This window comes from Brachyistius frenatus, unplaced genomic scaffold (genome assembly GCF_029030835.1).
Source record: "Brachyistius frenatus isolate BFR_SWC_R1_liver_20210118 unplaced genomic scaffold, ASM2903083v1 Contig_20, whole genome shotgun sequence".
In the NCBI taxonomy this organism is placed as follows: domain Eukaryota; kingdom Metazoa; phylum Chordata; class Actinopteri; family Embiotocidae; genus Brachyistius; species Brachyistius frenatus.
The window spans coordinates 1,904,237-1,928,865 of record NW_027210619.1 but is presented as its reverse complement, the minus strand read 5'-3'; the positions used below and the strand labels follow the sequence as shown (position 1 = coordinate 1,928,865).

The 24,629-nt window shown below is 41.5% G+C and overlaps 2 protein-coding genes across 3 annotated transcripts; both read left to right on the top strand.

Moving 5' to 3' along the window:
* Positions 1 to 335: 335 nt before the first annotated feature.
* sphk2 (sphingosine kinase 2) lies at positions 336 to 12,243 on the top strand. Of its 2 annotated transcripts, none has more exons than XM_069695805.1 (8): positions 336 to 543; positions 2,680 to 4,297; positions 6,238 to 6,387; positions 6,494 to 6,588; positions 6,736 to 6,851; positions 7,412 to 7,615; positions 7,736 to 9,344; positions 9,819 to 12,243. In XM_069695805.1, the coding sequence occupies exons 2-8, from the start codon at positions 3,850 to 3,852 to the stop codon at positions 9,879 to 9,881; spliced, it is 2,685 nt and encodes an 894-aa protein (XP_069551906.1). In that variant the 5' UTR covers positions 336 to 543; positions 2,680 to 3,849; the 3' UTR covers positions 9,882 to 12,243. The 2 variants fall into 2 exon arrangements, with proteins under 2 accessions (XP_069551906.1, XP_069551907.1); XM_069695806.1 differs by lacking the exon at positions 336 to 543 and adding an exon at positions 585 to 664.
* Positions 12,244 to 13,087: 844 nt separating this feature from the next.
* cyth2 (cytohesin 2) lies at positions 13,088 to 24,629 on the top strand. The gene is made up of 12 exons (XM_069695840.1): positions 13,088 to 13,237; positions 16,010 to 16,160; positions 17,015 to 17,081; positions 17,168 to 17,286; positions 17,375 to 17,455; positions 17,670 to 17,782; positions 18,692 to 18,840; positions 18,937 to 19,048; positions 19,809 to 19,885; positions 20,945 to 21,016; positions 21,137 to 21,291; positions 21,461 to 24,629. Exons 1-12 carry the CDS (start codon positions 13,171 to 13,173, stop codon positions 21,546 to 21,548), a joined length of 1,251 nt encoding a protein of 416 aa, XP_069551941.1. The 5' UTR covers positions 13,088 to 13,170; the 3' UTR covers positions 21,549 to 24,629.

Here is a 24,629-nt window from a genome sequence, read left to right as displayed (position 1 = left end):
AGGTAGTTACTTTATTAATCCCCAAGGGGAAATGTTTTCGCTACAGCAGCATACAGAAGCAATAAGATAATAATAGAATAATAAAAAGCAAAAAATAAATATAAAATGCACAGTATATACAGTACAGTATATATATATGATTATTTACTGCTATTTTATTGCTGTTCTATTATTCTATATAAAAATATAGAATAAATAAAAATGTCCCTTTGGGGATTAATAAAGTAACTACCTAATCTCAGCAGACGGTGGCATGCTGATTAGCATCGCGAGTGGGCTTCCGTCCCGAGCTTTTAATGTAAATGTGACATAACAATTCTTTTGATCAGCGGATCCCCCCCGATCACAAACGCCTCAGACAGGAAGCGGCGGCCCGCCAGTGATTGGAGCACGTGGGGTGGGTGTTGCGGTGTTTCCCTTCAGGTTTCCTCTCCGCGGCTCAGAGCTGCTGCTGCTGCGTCCGCAGTCACTTCCTGCTCCCGAGCCTTCGGCGTTTTAACAGCGAGCGGCGAGCAGTCGTCACGACAGAGGGGACGAGATGAGGTAAATTTTGAAAGGGGGGGGGGGGGGGGCTTGTTTGTTTGTTTTCTTTTGTTTTTTGTTTTGTTTTTTTTGTGCCGTATTTCAAGTGTAACGCCGGTGAAGCATCGTTGAGTCGACCCGGGTAGGTCTTCAGCTAACTGGCGCTGCCCCGTCTTAACCGTCTTGCGCTTGATTCCGGTACTTCATTTAGCCCCACAAATCAAACCTTTTTTGTTGTTGTTGTTGTTGTTGTTGTTGTTGTTTCAGTATGCCAACAGCGTGGATGAACACATTTAAATACAATTTAAATTGCGCTGCAAGATGGCTTTTACTTTGGTGTTGAGCTTTGTTAGCCGCTGCTAACTTGACAACGCAGTGTTGCTCTGCTAGCAGACTTGTTTAGCGTAAAACTCGAGACTCGTTTCCTATAATTTCCAACTCCTCCTGCTGCTTTATAATTATTTTAAAAGGCTGTAATGCACTTGAACACGACTTTTGAACTTGGCCGTGCTGTAACTGTTATAAAAAAAAAAAAAAAAAAAGTTAAAGGTGAGGCTAACAACCTGTCAAACTGCTAGCTGGCGTCAAACATCGATTAAAGTTTACTTTTTGGCAGACTTGGTAACGCTAATATTTAGTGTGAAGACGTAATATATGTGCTTGAGTTCAGAGTTTAATCTAAACTTGTGAGAAAAGACCCCGGAGTCAGCCAACAGCAGCCTCATTGTGTGGGAGACAGAATTAGCTTGCGCATATTATTATTTCTGGGTGTCCCCGCCCTGCATGTCAAGGACGCATGAGGTGCAACAATGGGCATCAGTGAGGTCCTTTTCTGTGGGCCTTTTTTTTTTTTTTTATCAGAGCAGGACATCAGCCAAGTATTGATTTTGTCTGCACCACAGCTTGCATAATGTTTCCTGACTGTGTTTATAAAAACATGAAAGAGATGTGAGCAGTTTATAAATTTAGGGTACAACGGAGTCCCAAGATAGCACTAATTGTTCTGTTAAAAGTCTTAAGGATCTAGTCCCTGCTAACTTGGAGCTTAATATTCCTGTAACCTCTCCCATTGAATGACTTGGATATAATAGGGGAAGTTTCTGCAAACTTAAGTTTGAAGTCTCAAATTTATTTCAACACTAAATTCTTTGGTGTGTAAGCGTCCTGATTTCATGCGACTTTCTAATTGCCATACATTTTGTATCAGGCTCTTTGTGATCCTATTTCTTTAGTGTGAGAAATGTGAGACCGTTACGTGCGTATTGCTGAACATCTTCAAGCCATCACTGTGTCGGTCAGCAATTTGTGAAACCTCAGTCCAAAACTAAAATTGTGAAAGAGACACTGTGTCCCTAAATCCTGTTTGACAAAAGCCACGATTATGAAAAATACCAACCAGCTGTGTTCATTCTCATGCAAGCTTTCATCCAAAATAATGTGATGTCTCAGCAAGGCGGTAGAGGATGTGTGACTCTGAGTCATTATGTGCTGCAGCACAGACGCACCTAAGGACAAGGGCCATGATGGATCTTGTATTGCTTCACCCTGTAAACGTTATCTTCTTCTCTTATCGTCACAGTTCTTGTCTGTAGTTGTCCCACTCCAATTGTGAAAACGTCATCTGGAAATACTTTCCCTCTGCATAATAAAATCCCTTTAATCAGCTGTGCAGGTGGTCGATATGGAATTAAGATAACATGATATTTCAGGGTATTTTTCAGCAATGATATAGTTTGCCCTAAAATATTCAATAAGTAGCATAATGCTGTGCCTTGTTCATCTGATCTGTTGTACCCAAACCAATTCCACACTACTGAAGTCGCTCCACTGTTTGGTACTAAGTCGTCCACTGTGGAGCCGCTTTCAGCCAGACTTATTGATGATGACGTCAGGCTGTTACGCTGTGTAACAGTGTTGCATCTTTAGTTGAAATATTGCCGTTGTCATGACAAACGGTATTATTGTTGAACGATATGATATGGCACACCCCAATCGGAGGAGCAATTTCGTTCCATTTGTTTAGTTTAGCGTGTTCATTTTGTAAATGTCAATCTGGTAACCGTGTACTGTAACAAAAAAATCCCGCTGTTGTTGTTTTTTTGTGGGTTTTTTTCCCACTTTTACAACTGACTGTTGTCCTCATTTGGCCTCGTACAGGAACAAAGATCTTTGGGAGGGAACGTGAGGCTTGACTCAAGGACATTAAGATGACATAAACTAAGGACCCACCTGGATCTGTCTCCTTGTTTTTCTTTTGTTCTGTTTCTGTTTTTTTTTGTTTTGTTTTTAATCATCGTTTTTTTTGTTGCCCCACCTGTCTGGCCTCGTGTTGCTCCTCTTTTTATGGAGAATTGTTTTGCTTGGATGAAACTTTAATGTATCGCACTACTGTCTAGGGGACTGGCCTAGTCACTCCTCCTCTCTGCCTACTATTTATCACTGAGATTCAAGATAGCAATAGAGAAATCAAAGGTCTTGAAAAATCTGCACTTATATCTTTGTGGCATTAATTACATTTTGGACAGCACTTAAAAGCAACGTACTTTATGCAGATCTTTTCTTGTGCGTTAATTTAATTGTTGTAGGCTCCTTGTCTAAACAAGGTGTGTTTGCTTTTGGTCTTATTAATACTTAATGGATCTGTCTTTTAATGTAACTTAAGAGTTTCAGTTTCATCCATTTGTGTAATTATTTAAAGATTTATTGTTAATGTTAAATAGCTGCTCAGCTGCCGTATGTTCCTATCACAGTAGGTGGCTTTTAGTTGTCATGTAAACTTATTTTTATACTTATGTAATCTTTGTGAAGAACACTTTTCGTTTAAATGACTGATTTTACATTTTTAAGTGCTTTTGTCTTTGAATATGTTGAAATATTGCCGATCCACTTTTCAACTGGCAGCAAACTGTAGAACCTGATGACTCTTCAAATCAAACTGTGACAGGAGGTTTTGAACTGTGACACAAGTACTGGTCTTTTAGCAGTTCCCATCTTCACTGGACAAATACTCTAAACAGAGGAAGCTTTGAACTGGAAGAATTTTTTTTAATTTGTATTTTTTTTAAATGAAGACATATCTGACATGGTGGGAGAGGAACAGAAGCTTTATTTTTTTTTGTGACATTGTTTCTTGAATTCAAGCACTGACGAGGAAGAATGATTTTGAAGAGATTTTGGAGATAAAGTTCTCAGACAGATTTTCAGATACATATCGCTTTTCCCTGCAAATCTTAAGCTGCCAGATTCCTCTCTTCAAGCCTCTACCTGTTGACATTTCTACTCTGAAGCTTGTTAGACCGACAAACTTTGTCCACTTGAGCAGTGACGATGCGATCCCCAGACCCCTCTTCACCTTCTCCAGCAGAAGCCCTTCTTCATGGCCAGTTCGCCAGCTGGGGTTCTGGCAGTAACGGCAACAATAACAGCTGCCCCAACAGCCCTGGAGGGCTCTCCCCTGCTGCCTCCCCAACTCCGGCATCCAACTCTGCCTTGACCCTCACCCACACCCACATACATATTCAGCGCCTGTCACCTCGGCCGGGAAAGGAAGCCCGTCTCCTGCTGCCTTTGTCAGAGTTGGTGGGCTGCAGCTGCCCTCGTTCTCCTGCGCCCCCTCTGCTGGTGCTGTACTGGTACCCGCCAGGAAAACGACGGAAAGGGGTGTCTCGGCGCAGGCAGGTGAGGGCCTATCTGGCGGAAAGCAGGCCTGAAGCTGAAAGGTGGTCGGCTGCTGTGCAGTGTTTACTCAGAGGCGTGATCGTCACTGCTGACACGGGTGAGTGTGTGTTTGTTTGTTTGTTTGTATGTACATTTTGGGTGACACGTCGTGTTTTTTACAAGACTATACTAGTGACTTTACCTCACTGTAGATTGTGTCTGAACAGTTTTTCAATTGCATGCGCTTTCAAATGTTTCAGGCAGCTTTCATTTCAGTATGTCATCGATCATTGAACTGCATGTACAGCTTCATCACTTTTTAAAGATGTATTATGACTGAGTGTGAACATTAGAACTGCAACTATGGATAATTAACTGCTTATTTTTGCCAGTTGATCTTTTTGAATATATAGCCTCAAAAAATTGTGAAAAATGTCAATGCCAATCTGCTGGGGCACAAAGGGATGTCATAAAATGTCTTGTTTTGTCTGACTTGCAGTGCCATACCCAGAGATATACAGGTGGAGAAAATAGAAAGCTATTGAGCTCCTATATTGAGGAGTTGAATGGTTTCATTAAAACAGCAACACTGTTAGCTTATCATAGATACTGTAAGTGTTAGCAGTTTAAGTTTTAGCAAACGTCGTGAAAAAGTCTTGAATTCTTATTGTCTACTTAAGAAACACATTGTTGCCTCATTCCCCTTTGATTTATGCCTCCTTTGTTAAATGCTCGCTAAGTACCGCTTAATGTCACCTTGACATTAAGTGACCTTTCTGCATGTACAGCACACACATTTCATTCATTGAGGGCCCAAACAGTACTGAGAGTAGTTGGAGTATTTTCAGGGTAAAAAACAAAGGATTAGCACTAATACGCCATAAGAGGCTCTGAGATTTCAGCGTATTTTGTTTGTTAACTTCTCATGAGTACATCTCCTTCTGGAGTTTATTTATCGAAAACTATTCTTCTTTATTTCCCTGGCCTTATCTTTCCTGCCCACATGGTCTGTATCACTCGGTGTCAAATGTTGCGACAGAGAGGGTGGGACTGCTGCAGCTTGCCACCCCTTCCCCTGTATTCCCCAGCCTCAGTTATCAGACAGATAGCAAGGCGCCGCTCAGTGTTCACTTTCCCTGTGTGTTTACCTTTTTTTCCACTATTGACTTTGCATCACAGACTTCAACTGCATCTCCCTTCTTTTGTCTCTCCTTCCTCTTCTTTGGCCATTATTGTTAACCCTTAATTGTCTTAAATCTCTGTGTCATTCTCTTCCTTGGTCTTCATCACATCACTGTCTCCTCTCCTCAGCAGTGATAAAGCTGTCAATCATTTTTAATTTCCCCCAGTTCTCCGATTGTCCCTTTTCTGCTCGTGCTTCATTCATGACCCCATTCAACATTCAACTCAGTCAACCTTTATGAATCACTTACTGTCGTGAGCCTGTTGATTTTTATGCTGATGGCATTATAGCTGTTGTTAGTTGTTTTTTCTGCTGATTTGCTTCAGTGCAGTTTGTTGCGTAATTGAGAATTATCTGTATCATGAGTATCATTGCACCATTGACGTCCATCTATACTAAACTGCATCTTGGATTGATCTTTAGAGATACCGAGAGATTTATATTTTTTTCTAATATCCATCCTGAAAAGATTAGACAAGGGGAGTAGGGTGTATTTTGTTTTATTGCGTCTGTGCACTGGTGGGATAAATATTGAATGAGTTAACTCTGTATGCAGCTGTTTTGTTTTTTACCACCTTTAATTCCAAAGTTCAGAGTGCTGCGTGTCCTCTTTTCTTGTATCTGAACTTAAATGATTAATAGATGCGGTCTCAAATGACAGCATCGTGCAGTGTGAAGTAGATCCTGTAAGGTGAAATAAAGGAGGCTCAAATGGCTGAAAGCACTCAAAGTCCAGGGTTGGGTAACACGGTAATAACAGCTTAGCTTACGTCCCAGTTGGCTGGCTTTGAAAATGCAGTGAACTTCTTTGTTTGTCCTCGACAAAGATGGGGCAGGTTTTAACTTATTCATGCTGTCCTTCCGTTTTCATACAGAATTTTCGAGAAGTCTGCTACCTCGTCCCAGGCGACTAATGTTATTGGTCAATCCCTTCAGTGGAAGGGGCCAGGCAATGCAGTGGTGTCAGACCCACATCCTGCCAATGATTCGAGAGGCCAACATCAGCTACAACCTCATACAGACAGGTAACACACCAAGGTCAAAAACAGCCTCAGGAGGCAGATCACACTCATTTACATAAAACATGCATAAATATATAAACCAGGAACTGACTTAATGCACCTGTCTCAGAGCGACAGAACCATGCCAGAGAGCTCATCAGAGAGATATCGCTCCCGGAGTGGGATGGCATCATCATAGTGTCTGGGGACGGTCTGCTGCATGAGGTGAGGTGCTTTTGTTGCAGGGCTACGCATTGTAAAATGTAGGGATATATTCAAGGGGGTGGGGGGGGACATTATACAATATATTGGTTGATTCTGTATCAACTAAAATGATTTTCTGTCTGCATTCTTTGTGTTGTGTTCCTGTAGGTAATTAATGGGATGATGGAGCGCCCAGACTGGGAACAAGCAATAAAAACACCTGTCAGCATTCTGCCATGTGGCTCTGGGAATGCACTAGCTGGCTCCATCAACCACAACGCAGGGTGAGAGTGTCTCTCATTTATATCTATAAATAGTGTGTCTTCTTCAGTAAGAAAATATTCTTCCAGCTCAGTTTAAAGTATGGAAAAGACAAAGCAAGAAGTCCTCATCTCTCTCTCTGTTCTCTCATAGTCAACACTTTGATGCAGTGTTGGCAGCTTAGATCATTTTTGCTGAGAATTGGTCCTGTCGAGTTCATATCTTATTGCAGACTGCTAAAAATAGTTTATGATCTCGGCATTTTTAGAATGGGTCAAACATAGTGCAATAACAATCTTTTGCACTTATTAACTAAAACAGTCCTAGCATAGATAAAGATTTAAAGATCATGGATGTGTAGATTTATTCTATTAGAGTGACCGAGTTCCCAACTCACCTCAAGTGTTATCTTAAAAAAAAAAAAAAATGAGCACAATGTTTTGTGCTTTTGTCCTCGGCATGCTATCTAGAACTTGATATCCCTGAGAAGCGGAAGGACTCGGTATTGAGCTGTTATTTGTGCAGCTTTCTTTTTATCTTGACTAACAGGAGCTTGTTGTTTTCTTTTTTATATCTCCCTCAGGTATGACATGTGCCTTCGGGAGCCCCTCCTTTTGAACTGCTGCTTTTTGCTCTGTCGAGGCGGTGTCCGACCCATGGACCTGGTCTCTGTGACAACAAGCCCTGCTCCCTCCAACAACAGCCGTACCGCAGCACCCAGGAGGCTGTTTTCCTTCCTTTCTGTCGCCTGGGGCTTTGTGTCCGATGTGGACATTGAGAGTGAGAGGTGGGTGTCTAATTGCTTATGCTCTTAGTCCAATGCGTTTTGTTAATTAAAGCAACATCCCTTAGTTCCTTGACAAAACATTTTTGCTTTTTTTTTTTTTATAATGTTTTCTTGTTCCAGGTATCGTGGCCTGGGCTCAGCTCGCTTCACCCTTGGAACTTTAGTGCGCATAGCTTCTCTTCGATCCTACAAGGGTCGTCTGTCCTACCTGCCTCCCTCTATTGTTACCACATCGCCAGATGCCACACCACCTCCGCCAAGGAGACCCCTCTCCCGCAGCATCACAGAAGGCCTGGAGGGCTTCTGCCGAACGCCTATCCATCGCACCTGCTCTGACATGGGCATCAGTGAACAGAGGAGCCTCCGAAGGGGCGAAGGAGAGAGGGAGAAAGAGGAGAGGCAGAAAGAAAGGGAGAGGAGAAGGGAGAGGGCCAGGGGAGGAGGAACTGGTGTGGTGAGGGCAAGCAGCCTGGCAGAAGACAGAGAGAGGGAGCTGGAGCTGGAGGCACAAGAGAAGTCAAGGACATGTTCGGAGAGAACGGGGACAAATTCAGAATCAAATGAAAGGGCTGAATGCAATATGGGGAGGGAAGAAAGGTTGGCGAGGATCAAGGATGAAAGGGAAGATGAGAGAACAGCAGAGCAGGACTCCGGTGAGATGGAGGAGGAGAATAGGGGGAAGGATGGGGAAGGCGGTGGTGATTCTGTAGAAGGGGAGGGAGTGTTGCATGCTAGAGAGCTGGGAGAGAGCTTTGGTGTTGACATGGGGCGAGAGGCAGATGGTGAGTCGGAGAGTTGTATCACTTACCAGGAAAACCTTCAGGAGGGCAGACAGGTGCTGAGAAAGAATTCAGCCCCTTCGAGCCAGATAGCCAATGCTCTCTTCAACCAGTCGCTTAGTCAGGAGGCTGACGCTGACTCTGGCACTTCATACAGGGTGGAGGACATTGATCTGAATGGAACCTACTACCAGAAAGAACCTTACCCACGGGATGTCGCTCGTGAGCGCGCTCTTACCATCTCCTCTCCCTTCCGTCATTCTCCCTTCTCTTACAAGCCCAAGACTCTGGACCAAAACCAAAACTCCTCCCGGCCGAGGCCCCTCTCACTCCTCCAGCACTCCCACTCAAACTCCCTCCCCCCGAAACTCCCCTCCCTCTCACTGTCTCTGTCTCCTACACCTCCCTCTAACCCTTCTTGTGCCTCCCCACACTCGTTATCCTACCTCACTCCCCGTCCTAACACCCCAAATTCCACCTCACCATTGCCTTCCTTACGCACGCCGTCCTCTTCTTTTAACTTTGATATTGCCGAACCAGCAGGACCCCTCAAGAACCGTCCATTCGTCTCACTGCCTTTAAATCTACCAAGGGATGACTTGTTACCCCCCCTCGACCAACCCCTTCCCACCAGAGACTGGGTCACCATTGAAGGGGACTTTGTCCTGGTCCTGGCTCTTTATCAGAGCCACCTCGGGGCTGACCTCCATGCTGCACCTCAGGCCAGGTTTGACGATGGGCTCATCCACCTGACCTTTGTGCGGGCGGGGATCTCCAGAGCCACTCTGCTGAGACTGTTCTTTGCCATGGAACGAGGAACCCACCACTCCGTCACCTCGCCGTACGTGAGCCATGTTACCTGCAGGGCCTTCAGGCTGCAGCCTCTGTCTACACGAGGAACACTCACTGTGGATGGAGAACTTGTTCCTTACGGGCCGCTCCAAGCGCAGGTCAGAAAGAAGAATAATAGTGCTTGTTGTTGAATGTACTGAATATATATAAAACGCTGGAAACTGTGTGGCAACTGTAGGTGACTGGATAGATCGTGTTTTGTAGGGCTGTGCCACTGTCACTGTTAACTAGTTGAGTATAAGCATGACTTTTGAATTCCCAGGTCATCTTATCATATGTTCTGTCATAATAGAGCAGGCTGCATTTTAACTGCCCTGCATGTAATGTTGCATCTAATTCCAGAAAAAAAACCTGTACATCATGTATGCCCTATAAAGCTGGTATTTTGTATTTTTTTAAGCTTTTAATGATTAACGAATTAGGAATTATCCATGTTGTTGACAGCAACACGTTTTTCAACTTTCTGTATGTTTCTACAGATCTAAGTGTTAATATGTGGGGTTGTAATGCAGATACTGTACAACTTATCATTAGTAATATTTGTTTTTTCCTGATTTCTCAATATTTCACAGGTTCATCCTTCCATGGCCCGCCTCATCGTTGGAGACTCTGGAGTGAGGATTACCAGATTCTGATCAGGGATTGGTTGAGTTGATTGACATATCAGCACCCTACTGAATTACATCATCTCTGTTACCATCTATACTCTGAGAGATGGAGGGGACTATATGAGAGACTTTAAATGGCTTGGATCACAGAAACTGTTATCCTATGGATTAATGAAAGGGATAACCCACCGAGCCATGCATCATTGGAGCACGACTGCAGGGATTAATTAATGTCATTTAATAGTGAATTTGAAAATGGATGAAAATTGCGCCTCATTGCACAGCTGTTGGATTACGCCCATGCTTAGAAGCATGAAAACTGCACAGCCTGGGATAACAAGAGGGAAGAACAATTGAATGTTTATGGGGTTTTTTTGTGCAGATAGTGCATGTATTGGGTGTATACACAGTAGTATGCATGCAGAGAAGCACTACCTGTTTTTGCCTTACATTTAAAATGAAGAGAAATCAGATTAAATTCAGAGAACGTTGTTCCAAAAATTTGAAGAGCTAAAAAAAACAACAACATTGAGATTCACTTTGGCCAGCCCCCTTTGAAAATTGCCCCCAATCCTGTAAATTCAAACTCACTTCCACCAAAGTCCAAATGTGAGTATAAAATCTTTGGTCCCTGAGAGGAATGCCTTATCTGACACTGTACAGTACAGTTGTACCTTTGACCTTTCTTCCTTATCTAAGGAACCTAAACCTTCTTAATCTCTGTCCACCTATCAGAGTCCGCCGACAACAGAAAAACAGTCTTTGAGCACGCTACTCAAACACTGTTAAGCATCAGTGGAGAAAAATTTGGCTCTTAAGTACACTTTAGTGACCATTGTGCTCATGCAAGTGAATCAGTGTAGAGCAGCAAGATCAAGCTTTTCATGGTCATTGCATTAGGTGGAGCAGTGGAACCGTTGAACGGTAACCATAACTGACAGTTTTACGTAATCTGCCTGTTTTTCTTAGCCAGTGGATGCACTATTATGATGTCAACGATATCAGTCTTTGCAACGTATTGAACATAAAAATGTCTGAACAAAGCAAGCTTCTTTGTCAGTGCTTTTAGCCCGTTTTTCAAAAACTTTCAAAATCACAGCCTTAGCCCTCAGCACTATTTTATATCTAGAATATGTCACTATCTAAGTATTCATCTTTGAAAGTGTAACTAGAAGACATTACATGCCTCAGTGAGTTGTAGGTAGTGCATTTATTTTGCACAAAAACTGCCATTGAAGCAGCACAGAAAATCACAACACGAGACTGCAATGTAACTTTTAGATACAACTGAAGACAACTAACAGACACAATGTGTTGTTTCAGAGAGTGGCAGCACTAGCATTAGTAGCCTAGTCCAGATACTAATACATGCATCACATTGCGTTCATCGCCTGAAATGTATTAAATGTTGCAATTTGAACATGCATAGCTTTTAAAAGGTAGAACTGACCGTTTACAAAATCATTTAGAAACTTTGAAATGCAGTAGAGACGAACAAGGAGACAACACTCAAATCCTACAGTACCGTTTTGTTGGATCAGATGTTTGATTATGAAATATAACAACTTGCACTGTGAGAATATCAGCCAGCAGCAGAGCCTGTCTGAAATTGACAGGTTTTTAAAATTAAAATATGTTGAGAACATACAGAAAGTACTTCAAAATGATGACATCTAACAGGAGACCTTTGAGCCCGACTTGGAATTGTTGTGTCCTTGGAACTCACTTTATCATAATAAAACCTGCTGATACACTTGGTCTGGACAAAGTTAAAATTATTGGCATGTACAATGTATCAATCAGTAAGATCATGTGCCAACGGCTTGGGTCAACATCAACATACTGTATGTCTTGGTCTTGCCTTGATAAAACAATGCCTTTGTATAATAAGCCTGTTGATCATGAACTGTTTAAACCTGACTGCAGAAAATGGAGTAAAGCCTTTTGCTCATACCAGGATGTTATTATTGCTTTTATTTTTCTCATTTTAAGCGCACAACGCAAGTCGTGTCCCACAACTTCACTGTGCGTGCACAGCTCCTGAATGAGAGGACAACACTTTGAGTCTAGGCTTGTAATTTTACCAAATAGAAGCTATATACACTTTAAATGGAGTTTTTGCCAAAATGTTTACTCTTGATGTTTAAGAGACGAGTTATGACAGTTTACCTTCCTAAATATTTTGTCGTCTATGGCCATAGCTGGGACCATGGTGTTATAGACCAATCGGATATGATAGTGTCGGGGTATAACTCCTCCCATGTCTGTAGTGGACTGCCTGTAAAGAAATTGTAATTATTACTAAAATAATGAAAATATACACATGTACAATGTACAGATAATAGTTATATATGGTTTTGAATAAATGTAACTTCATAAGTTTGTCTTGAGCAAATGAATGCAGTTTTGTTTTTTGCTGCACCGTGTCAAATCTGATCTTTTAATCAGCAACAACATATTGATATATAATAGCATTTTTGTAGCCATTACACATACATTAAGCACTCATTTATCTCCCATCTTCCCTCTCAATCACATTATGAACAAAATAGATAAGTAACTGTGTAACCTGCTCCCTCTTGTTTTGTTTTTTAACACTTGTATTTATGCCATTTGCTTGTGTATGAATAGATATTTTAGATTCTGTTACCCCAGAGAATATCACATTTTTGAACCAGGCACTGTAAATGTAATGAAATCAACACTTAGCTAATATGAAACCCATTAAGACGTCATCTGGAAAAGTTGTAAGAAACTACAATATGAATGTAGATATGCTCTCATCTGCCATATCAACATTAGGGAGCCTTACCGGTTACGTTTTTAGAGACAAAAATAATATAGCGGCTTTGGTTTGCCAATATTACAGTAGTTTAGTATCACATGGAGAGGTCTTTAAAATAATGAAAGAAAATGGAGCTCCAGAAATCCAGAGACTGGGATGTATTTCATGCAAACTGTCACAAAGTCTATTTTGTCTTCCACGCTGCCTCTAAAAAGAGTGAATGGTGTGTTGTTAACAGCATACTTCATGAATTAACTGATTAAACATATCTATTATTGTTTTCGTCATATCAAAGCCAATATTCATGCCAAACTTGATCTTTTCTTCTCTTTCAAGAAACACTAAACATTAGTGGTTATATTTTGAAAATCAACTGACCGGAAGTGCTCCGCTTGAAAAAGTCAGACACCGCTTCCGGTGTCGCCACCTCCTTTGTCTCCGGCCCAACATTTCGACACCAGGGGTTGTCTATTTTTTTCCTTTAGTTCTGAGGATATATTTATACATATATCCTTAATTTTCTGACATTTAATGACAGTCGACTCTGAACTATTTATGCCTAAAAGTAAAGCGCCAAAAATGGATGACCTGGACTACAGTAAGTGGGCTTACTAAGTAGCTATTTGCATAGGCTGTCGATAGCTAACTGTGGCTAGTAGTGCAGCTAGTGGCTCAGTTTATTAGCTCAGGTGTGACACGCTGATCATCCTGGTGAAAATGAAAACGATTGGCCGTATCCCCTTTTTTTGGGGGGGTGGGGGGGGGGATCTTTTCCTAAAAGTATGGGTGTACATGTAAACCACATTGGTGTTAGACAAGCCACAATAATTTGTTAGCTTAGCACGATGCCAACTAAATATTGATTGCTTCAATGTGGGCTCGGAGATCACTTTTCAGCTGACGTCGGAGGACATTTAACACACAAACCTGCCTCCAGGTTGTTAAAGGGCTTGTTTTTTTAAAAAAAGAAGTCTTTATTCTGTTGAAGCCGCCCGCCTCTGTAAATAGTTTACTGGCAGGTGTTGTATGAAACAAACCATTCTGTTGATCCGGGCTGTGGGCGTGGTTGGTGGTGGTGTTGGTGGTGGTGGTTTAGAGCAGCTGTTTGCTTTGCAGAGTGAACCCACTGGTCTGGGGGGGGGCTTTGACTGCCAACCACAAGCTGCTGCAGTGAGCTTCAGGTCAGGGTGGTTTAGACAAAAATCGGCCCTTTTTTTGAGGATCAATATTGAAAATGTGCCTGCAGTAAATCCCTCCTGCACAAAGACTACAATGCTCCCTTCTTGCATGTATTTGCTGCGGTTATTAAGGTGTTGATTCAGTGGGAGGCTGCAGCTTGTGCAAGCGTTTCTGTTCATTTGTACCTATTATGTGCATCAATGAAGGTAGGCTAGATAACACATGCATGTATCAGCCATGTCATACAATTACTCCCCAAAACGATCACGCAGGTAAATCAACAACTCCCTAAAAATGTTTTCTACATTCATGATTAATCCTTAATAATGTAGACTTTATTGGACTATTGTTTAAGGCTACACTTAGTTTTAGCTCCCTCTACCTGAATTGAGGGCTTGTTCACCTTTGGCATTGACATCCGTCCAGCATGATCGGCTCACAAGTGATCAGGTAAAAGTACAGGTGTGAACCCATCCAGGCCTGACATTGAGATCCGATCTGCTCACATCACATTCAGAGGTGGTCTGGACGCGCACGCAGTTCATTTATCCATTGCAACACAGAGCCTGACCCTCTCAAACCCACGAATAATTAAATAGTCTGAGCCGAAACCGATCGGTACGGATGGTTCAGGCTGTGAATTGCAAACTCATTGAACTGTGTTCAGAGTTCAGACATTAATAAATGTGAAATACTTTGTAAATTTAAATATGGCATGAGGCTCCAGTGAGCAAAGGTGTCCTATTTTCTTAAATTCCTGTTGAGTTGACTCCTCTTCTCCCCTCTATGAACGTGTTCATGTCTTTATTTACTTGTATATATAGGCGGTGTTCATTTGGATAGAGAGTGGAGACGTGAGAGCCGAACACAAGTGGTCTCTTGAGACGCATGTGAAGACGCATGAAATGCCAGGCGTAACCAGGCTCTGACTCAAGTGTATTATGGACTTAACAGCCTTTCAATAAATACCACCATCATGAAGGTTATAATGTTCAGTTTTATGTTAAACAGTTTTACAAAGATTTTGATTCAACATTGTTAAAAATATTTAACATTGCCTCTTAAAACAGTTTCATCAAACACTCAACATTATGGCCTTCACAAAGTTGGGATTTATTGCAGGACTGTTGTATTAGACTGCATTTGTTTTGGGTCAGTTTAGTATGTTATGGGCTCAAGACTCAACATGACTGCCGGTGCATTCAGAAATTTTTTACATAACTGGATTTTTTTTTTTAGGAAGTAATATAAGTTGTCCAAGCACGTCGAGTGATGTTTTTAAAAAGTAGCTTTAGAAAATTGTGTCAACTGTGTCCCAGCTTCTAAGACTACAAAATGTGATTTTTACAACAGCTGAAATTCCTGAGCAGCCGCATGTTTCATATGAAGCCAATATTTCATCCAGACTTAAGTTTAAATGCCATTTCTAGTTTCATCCCTTAAAATCCTGTTGACAGCTCTTGCTTTTGTCAAGGATCTTGTGCTGTGGATAAAATTTAAATTGTCCTCAATCATTATACCAAAGCCAGATAAATTTATGGCTGTTTTACCTGCATAGTATTGTGTTGCAGTAGCCTGGCTGTTCAGGTCGTATTCTGCCCACATACAAAAATTGATTAAGTGAATAATTAATCAGGGGCTACATGGATGCTCAGTCTGGGACTACAGATGAAAAATAACCTCCTAGTGCATTTACTGCAATGTTTAGTAATGATCACTGCCCCTGTTAAATACACTATCGAATTAAAAACAAGTCTACATATGACCGTGCCTCATTATGGACAGAAAGTAGAACTTGAGAAAACAGTTCACAGTGAGCACAACAAATGAAAATCAATTCACTTTGCGGTGGCAGCAGAAATCTCAGAGGGGATAAAACTAAAAATAATAATGTGGTTTAGTAGGACTGCAAAAATATTTTTACAATTTTGATTTAGTAAATCTCTAACTAATTGCAAGGTTTTGCCAGCGAGGGTCTGCCAACCTGAATTTAGGCAGTTTCTGTGTGACGGTATTTGTGGTAAGAAAAAAAAGTGACCTTTTAAAATTTGAATATGACTGAATTTGACAGAAGCCTTGTACCTCTGTTTGTCTCTGCTGAGTCTGTGAAGTGTTCGTCGCCATAGCTCCCACTTGTTCTATCTGTAGCTGCAGCAGTTATGGGCTCATTCTTCTATTCTTCCCCCCGTAGTCCCAGTAGACCTTAGCCCAGAGGAGCGCTCCGAGCTGGAGGACATCCGCAGGAGGAAGGGCGTCCTGCTGCAGGAGATCCAGAGGCTCCGAGAGGAGTTGAGAGAGGCGATTTTAGAGGTGGAGGGACTGGAGACCAGCACGGAGGGCAGGTAATTAGGAAATTCACATCAGGGCCAACAAATTACATTGTATTTTATTTAACGGGAAAAATGCTTGCTTTGACTTTAGCTTGCATCCCCACGGTGTCCTTTGATTCATTCAACTCATTTGGAGTATGTCAACTTTATCACTTTATAGACTCGCTGTGATTGGTTGCATTTTTCATCTTTTTTTTTCGTCGTCCTCCCACCACAAGTTGAAAGCTGCTCCTCTGACCGGTGCTGTGATTTTACTGGCATTTGTTCACATCCACCAAATCTGCTGCAGTTCAGCAGTCTTCACAAACATTGTTTGATTTTTGTCCATAGTGCTGCAGTACTAAGCTGTACAGTCACACCACATTTTCATCCACATTATTGTCTTCTCAATAAGCCGTCTACTCCAAGACCTTCAAGTTAAATCTATATTTGGTGTACACCCGACAAACGAGTTGATCATGGGCCTTTTCTGCCCTTTTAAATGTTGGGAAAAAAGATGAAAGAAAATGAAAAATGCTGTGACATAATGATGTAATAGAACGACATGTTAATGCAGTAAAGCATCAGTCAGTTTGTTTTACACATGCTTTAGAGAAGTAATGCTCTTTAGATTGACATTATGATGTTTTGATGGAGGATTGAACTGTAAAACACCCTTCAAATTATCATTAAACGTCAAACACACCTTGTGCTTCACGTAATGTCGAGTATTCGACACCAGTGTTGATAAGTAAAATAGTCTTAGTGTTGTGCTGCTATTATCTCCTATGGTATTCTTTGATTTCTCATTATCGTTATTGATAACGAGCTCCCGATTTGATCGCAGCAAAAGCCACTCATTCCTAACACCGTTATCTGCTCTGCAGCAAAACTCTACAGAAAAGTAGGCATGTGGCAATGGGAAGAAAAAAATTCAACATGGACCCGAAAAAGGTAATAGCCTTTAAATATTTGTACAGGACTTCTCCGTCTCACTCCTTATTAGCTGTGATGTGACTGACTCTCTGGGCTCTCTGCAGGGCATCGTGTTTCTGGTGGAGAACGAGCTGCTCAGACACACACATGAGGACATCGCTCAGTTCTTGTACAAAGGAGAAGGCCTAAACAAGACGGCTATAGGAGATTACCTCGGGGAAAGGTGCGTGATGTTGAAATGTCTTTGTATGTCTTTTCTCCTTTTGGGTCCAGCCGTTCGTAACTGTGATCTCTCTGGTGCTGCTCTGCAGGGACGACTTCAACATCAAAGTCCTCCAGGCTTTTGTTGACCTGCATGAGTTCACTGATCTCAACCTCGTCCAGGCCCTCAGGTGAGCTGTGTCCACTCTGGTGAGGGTTTTCTTTTTTAACCAAGGACAAAAATCTCTTGCCGATATACAGTGGAAAGTCCCACTCTCACCGCCACCTCATATTGGGGAGGGGGAAAAAAACTATGCAACAGATCAGCAGCTGCTGTAAAACTCTGCCTTGATTGCAGAATTTGTTCTCTCAGACTCGACCTCATCCTTGACCTGTTTTTTGCAGGCAATTCCTGTGGAGTTTCCGTCTGCCTGGTGAAGCTCAGAAGATTGACAGAATGATGGAGGCCTTTGCTCAGAGATACTGCCATTGCAACCCCGGTGTCTTCCAGAGCACCGGTAAACTCACACTAATTTCATTGTTACAAAATAAATTTGTAATCTTTAGACTTCTATGTTTAGTTTTCAGCTGTCCCTTTAAATGAAGTTTTATTTTCTGGAACTGGAACTTGTTTTTTTGTGCATTCTTTGAATTCCTGTCCACACAAAGTGAAAGTGACGTCCCAGGTGAGCACTTACACAAACAATCAGCTCCTTACCAGAAATGACCTGATGTGTAATCCCACAGTCATAAATGTTGCTGTTCACCAAAACCAATTTGTTTTTGCAATGTTGTTGTTTCCTTAAACTCGCATGAGCCGAGTTACATTCAGTATTCCCTTGTTTGAAGCAGTGTGTTGGCATGTTTAGCATCATAAAAACAGATTTATATTCACGTAATATAGACTTTTGTCTACGGTAGTAGGAGAACAAAGTGGGCTCTTTTGAATGATCCAGTTCATTTACTAGACGAAATGCACAGTCACTGATACCAGTATCGGGTCTGATGCCGAGTCCATAATCATGAAACTTATCTGATAAAATGCATCATATATCAGTTTACGGCAGTAATACACTAACCTCGGGGTTGAGCAGGTAGGTAAACGAGGAGATGTGTCAGCAGATTTTTTTTTTTTTTTAGATAAGCAAGGACAAAAGTATTGGCAAACTGCAAGCTCTGCTCTGCTTTCACAAGCAGGTTCATTAAACACCAGAAGTCCCAACACGACACACAGTTCAAAGAGTTTGCTAATACAAGCTGCGTGCAACAGCAAGAACCAACTTGGCAGCAGGTCTTAGGCTGTAAAACCAGGCGTTGTTAATAACACCGGATTTGTCTGCGAATTTATTAATTTAGGTCCTTCCTATCACGGTACCGAGCATATCTCAGCATTTCTTTATCCTCTTGTATGTCTCTCCTCTTTGCAGACACATGTTACGTGCTGTCTTTTGCCATAATTATGCTGAACACGAGCCTCCATAACCCCAATGTGAGGGACAAACCTGGAGTGGACCGTTTCATCTCAATGAACCGAGGCATCAACGAGGGGGGAGACCTGCCGGAGGAGCTGCTCAGAGTACGATCAACTCACTCTGCTCGTCTCGGCTGATGTAGAGAGATTTTTGATGATCTCATTTTTCCGTCTTGTCTGTTTTTTTTTTTTTTTTTACAGAATCTCTACGAAAGCATTAAGAACGAGCCCTTCAAGATCCCCGAGGATGACGGCAACGACCTGACGCACACCTTCTTCAACCCCGACAGAGAGGGCTGGCTTCTTAAACTCGGTTAGAGGATGCCAGCGAGACCTTTCTGCTTTGTTTTTCGTGTCGGCTTTAACGCGGATCTTTTACCTTTTACTGACACATCCTGTGTGTGTGTGTGTGTGTGTGTGTGTGTGTGTGTGTGTGTGTGTGTGTGTGTGTGTGTGTGTGTGTGTGTGTGTGTGTGTGTGTGTGTTACAAATGTCAGGAGTGTACGTTGCTATTGAGATGACCACGGGATATGTCGTGTATACCACTGTACTCTGTTCTCTTCTGAGAGGCTTTGTGCTATGATGAAGCTGCCCTCCTGTCTCTGAGGTTTTGTTGCCTCTTTGCCTCCACTTGAATTATCAGCTCACCATTTAAACACTGCCATTTAGCATGATGGTGATAAAGAGACTCACTGTCTTGTGTTATGGCAGTCTTAAAATCTGATTGTTTTCTTTTGCATGGCGGGGCCTGTGATCTGTGTCACTAATATAATCTTCTCCTCCTCCCTGTCTCTCTCTGTTTGTCCTCCGTCTCCCTCTAAATCCTCTGGTTTCTTTTGTCTCTGCTTCTTGCCTGCGATTTCCACCCTCTACTGCCGCTGCTTCTTTTCTCAGGAGGTATGTACTGACAGAGTTGTTGTATTTAAAAAAAAAAAGTTGTAGCCGTGTAGTTTGATGTTACAATGCTGATATAGTGAAGTAGAACCCTTCAAACTTTCAACCCTCTTTTTTTTTTTTTCTTCTTTTTTTTGTTGCTCTCCTGTCTCATTGTCATCACTGTTTTTGTGTTTCAGGGGGAAGGGTGAAAACCTGGAAACGTCGATGGTTCATCCTCACAGACAACTGCCTCTATTACTTTGAATACACTACAGTAAGTTTTTGTGTCCTTATGCAATGTCTCGGGGGATCTGGCACTACCTGGATATTGTCAAGTCCTTAAAACGGTCTTAGCAGGATCCTCACGCATTTTCTTTTATTGTGGCCAAAAGTTATTTTCTGTGGAAATCTTTCTTTGTCTTTGTATTATTATGTGATAAATCGTGTTTATATTTATGTAAAATGTTAAGACTGCTTGGAAATGTGGACTGTTGGAGCTGAAAATCTAGATGTGACTGCCAGAGAAAACAGTTCCAGGGGAAGTTAAGAGAACTTGGTTGTGGTTGTGGATGGCGCTGTACGTAATTGATTTGCATTCAGAGACACATGTAATTTCAGAGGAAGAGTATAACTCGGGTTTATTATTCTGTAGTTAAAATGTACGACCTCACATGCAGGCTTTCGCATACAGACTATAGAGAAGCTTCTAGTCTCTACTCGGTTATTGCAAGCAGCTAGGACATGTATGTGGCCTAAAGTCAGTTTAGTTAGTTACTGGGTGAGATACGGCATTCTGATGTCACATTTACCTTAATTGAAACAAAATGTCGGCCATGTAAAGCATTTGGAAAATGTTGCAGCATTTCAGTGGCAGTAATTAATCTGCAAACTACAAGGGAAACTTGTTTGTTCAAATACAGTGAAAGCAAAAGAGCCACCAGTCAGACCATCATAGGACAGGACATGAATTACAAAGTGCCATGACGATACCAGCACTTAGACACAAAACTAACACGCATTCCAGATGAACAATACTGAAGTGACTGGAAGCCTGCTGAGTAGCAAAGGTAAAAAGTGAAATGATAAATACAATTCACTATTTACTGGAAGCCCATCCATAAATGATGAACTGGTTGAATTTGTTTATTGTTGCAAGCCACATTGTTTCTGAAAGTGTGCACCGTGTGATAGGATTTTAGTTTTCATCCAATTTGATACATTTATGATATTGATTTGACTCCCATTTTTCAAATTCCTATTGGAACTGATTAGAAACAAAGTAGGGGGGGGGAGAAGTAAAAGCCTGAAAGTTGTACTTGTTATTCACAAACAGGATAAGGAACCCCGAGGTATCATTCCCTTGGAAAACCTCAGCATCCGTGAGGTAGAAGACCCACGGAAACCTGTAAGTGTGGATTTTTCCTCAACAGTATAATTAGATGTAGTTATTATATATATTTTTGAATTTCCAGCGTAGTGTATATTTTGAGTATTAATCGAAAGTTTTTCCCCTTCCTCCCAACAGAACTGCTTTGAGCTGTACATCCCCAACAACCGGGGCCAGCTGATTAAGGCGTGTAAGACGGAGGCTGATGGGAGGGTGGTGGAGGGAAACCACATGGTGTACCGCATCTCTGCTCCCACACCTGAGGAGAAGGACGAATGGATCCACAGCATCAAGTACGTAAATGGGAAAATGGAGGATAATGTCAAAGGAAAATCAAGGGTAGCAATAAACTAGAGAGAAAACACAAAGTAACCTTTTGATCACACGTGTACCTTTTTAATTTTATTTATTTTATTTTTTTAATCCACCACACTTAACAGTGCTTCTTTGCCCTCTGTTCAGGTCTGCTGTCAGTGTGGATCCCTTCTACGAAATGCTTGCAGCCAGAAAGAAACGTATATCGCTGAAGAAGAAAGAGGAACAGCCGTAGATCACTCCTTTCACTGTCTTCCTTTTCTCCCTTCTCCTGACTACCTGTTCACGAGTTTTGTTTAAACGTCCTCCCCCAAATGCCTTCTCTTCCTGTTATGAGAACTCCTTGCTATCCTGTCTACCAGACCTTTGAGAAGCCACATTCACAGTGAACAGCTCACCGACTCTTGCTGCCTGTGGGTTTTTTTTTTTCTCAGTACCGCTGTTACACACAAGCTGAAACACAGAGGGCACCATCTGTCCCGTCTGCTCACCACACTCTTCACTCGTTCAGCATTTAAAGGTGCAGTGTGGCCGATTTATTGGCAGAAATTCAGCGAAATAGTCATTATTGTGTTTCATTAGTGTGTGATCACCTGAAACTAGGAATATTTGCGTTTTCGTTATCTTAGAATGTACCCTTTATATCTACATGCAGTTTCTACTGTAGCCCAGATGGGACAAACCAAACCCTGGCTTTAGAGAGGGACCTTTGATATTTTCTGCGACCATAGACCAAGCTTGGATGCGAAGGGTTTTCTTTTGGTTGCAGTCTGTGCCCTCACCAGAAGATGCCACTAAATTACTACACACTGCTCCTTTAAGTAGATGGTGAAGTGTGTTCGGCTATATTGACGCCACTATTGGTACTTTCTATAAGACTTTTCTTCCTGTTTTGGCCTTTCAGCCACACTCGGCACACTTGGTCATGAAGGACTGCTAATTTGATTGTCATGATCTCAGGTGACTGCGCGTCCAAATCCATTTGTGGAAATCCTGATTTGCTGGTGCACTTCCTGCTTTAAGGTTTCTTTGTTAAACCCATAAAAACCCTAAAAGCCGCTGGAAGGTGCTTAAGTCTGTTGGCTTGAGCGTCTCGTGCATGCCTAATAGAAAAGCTCTTGTATTTGAGTGCGTTTTGAGCATGTTTGGTGGACTTTTAGAGGACGGACCTGACGGGGCTAGTGTGGATCGGAAACCCATGAAACAAACGTCTCCGAGATGTATCCACATTATTGTGACGTGGTCTTATTCAGGGTAGCAAGCAGCTTCAACGGTCATGAAGTCCTCCTTAACATTCATTTGATGCCGCCTGGATGAGATATTGCCTTTCTTGATTGTGCATACCCCATATGAAATGTGAATTAAGTATTCAAACACTAATATTATTCAGTTAGTGTTGGTCAGAGAGGAGTGATGACTCAGACGTGCTCATTGCTTCCTATAGTACTCGTACAAGTTTTAAATTCACCTCACTACTGTCCGCACTGAGGTACTGTATACATTATGTGGGGAGAGTGTCATAACTGTATATTTACAAACTTTTTAGTGTCGAGTAACTGTTGATCTTTTAAGTAGTCTCGGTTCACAGAGTTGCTTTACTTATAAAGTTAGCGGAGACGCACACGAGCAGTTTGGTCTGCTTGTTTCAGCTCACTGAGAAAATATATAAGTTCTTTAGCATGTTTCTCAACATGTTTGAGCAATAGCAGAGTAGAAAACCGTAGTCTGGAGGCTTTTTTTTTTTTTTTTAACCAATCCTTTCTAACACTAATACTGAGCAGTTATCATCATGTCCTCTCAGATGTAATGTTACAGCATGCCACAAATCATTTCCTTCTCGCTCAACACTGCAACATCTCTCTCACCAGTAATAACTCTGTCCGACGTTTACCTGTTAGTTACCGCTGTAGTGAGTTTCAAGAAATCACAAAGGCAGCTCATAACAATGTACACTTTTTGTAAATAGATGTTAGCATATTTGTTTACGATACACATAGAAATGATTTAATTTATTCTTTTGTTAAAATCAGATTTTTGTACGAGCTACTGTATTACTGCATGTCGATTAACGGACGCGTCAGTCGTAGGTAGTACTGACGCATCGCTGATCATGCTAGTGCACTGATTTGAAAAGTGTTAGTGTTCCCTGTTGACTTGGAAAAATTGCATTTAATATGAAAGTTGATTTATGCATAAGTAAATTATCCAATTTATTTGTAGTTCCTTTTCAAAATAAGATATGTAGGAGATGTTTCTAGTCTGATTTAACTAACTTTTTTTTTTTTTTTTTTTTTTTTTTTAAATCAGACTCGGCAAAGCACAAGCAGAGATTAGTCTCTCTCTGGTGTCTTCTTCATTGGCTGCCCAGTTGAAGTGTGAGGAAGCTATTTACAAGCTGAAATTTCCCATCATCCTGCAGCGCTAAAAAAAAAAAAAAAAAAAAAAAAAAAAAAGAAGAGGCAGCAAAACAAGGAACACTAATAAATCTTTGATTCATTATATGACTGTAAAATATTGAGATGTAATGAATCAATAATGAGTTTAGATTTTTGTGTCCAGTGATAGATTTGCTTGACATCCAGTTCATAAACTAGTAGTTTAATGAGCTGGCTTTTTAGATGGTAGGAAAACAAATTTTTGACTGCACTTTATTGATTTTTAGCATTTTGGGGGGGAAAAAATGCTGTTACTTTGACTGACGATACTCTTAATACTCTTCGGCGCCCTCTACTGTTCATTTTACATACTGCAATAGGATGAACTGTGAAACACCATCACCCAGTCAGTTTCTCACCTGTATTTACACTATATGTTGATCTTCATTAGGTCAACAGACACTGATCACGTTACATTAAGCCAAATGGGGTCTTCTCTCTGTGATCAACACGTTTGATCACACAGCGGGTGATTGACAGACACATTTAGGATTGTCTTTCCTCCCCCATTTCATCAGACTGACAAAGGCCTAACTTTATACTTCCATGTTTGTGCTTCTCTACATCACAGGGACTGTCTGTAGGCCTTCACTTTCTGGGTATTCTTGAAGTGCAAAGTTGCCAAAAAAAAAAAAAACGTACTATTTCCATTTAAATACAAGAATGAACACTGAAATGATCCGAATGAAACCGGTCAGCTGTTTCCGATTCCTTCCACCCCAGAGCCACCTCTTTCAGAATTTTTTTTTAATTTTGTATTTATTTATTTTTATTTACTGTGAGGTGAGGATGGATAAATCATCTGTAAATGTAGCAAAACGGAAAACCACGTTACATTGGTGCCAGTAAACTACTGTGTAACAATAAAAGGTAAACAGAGA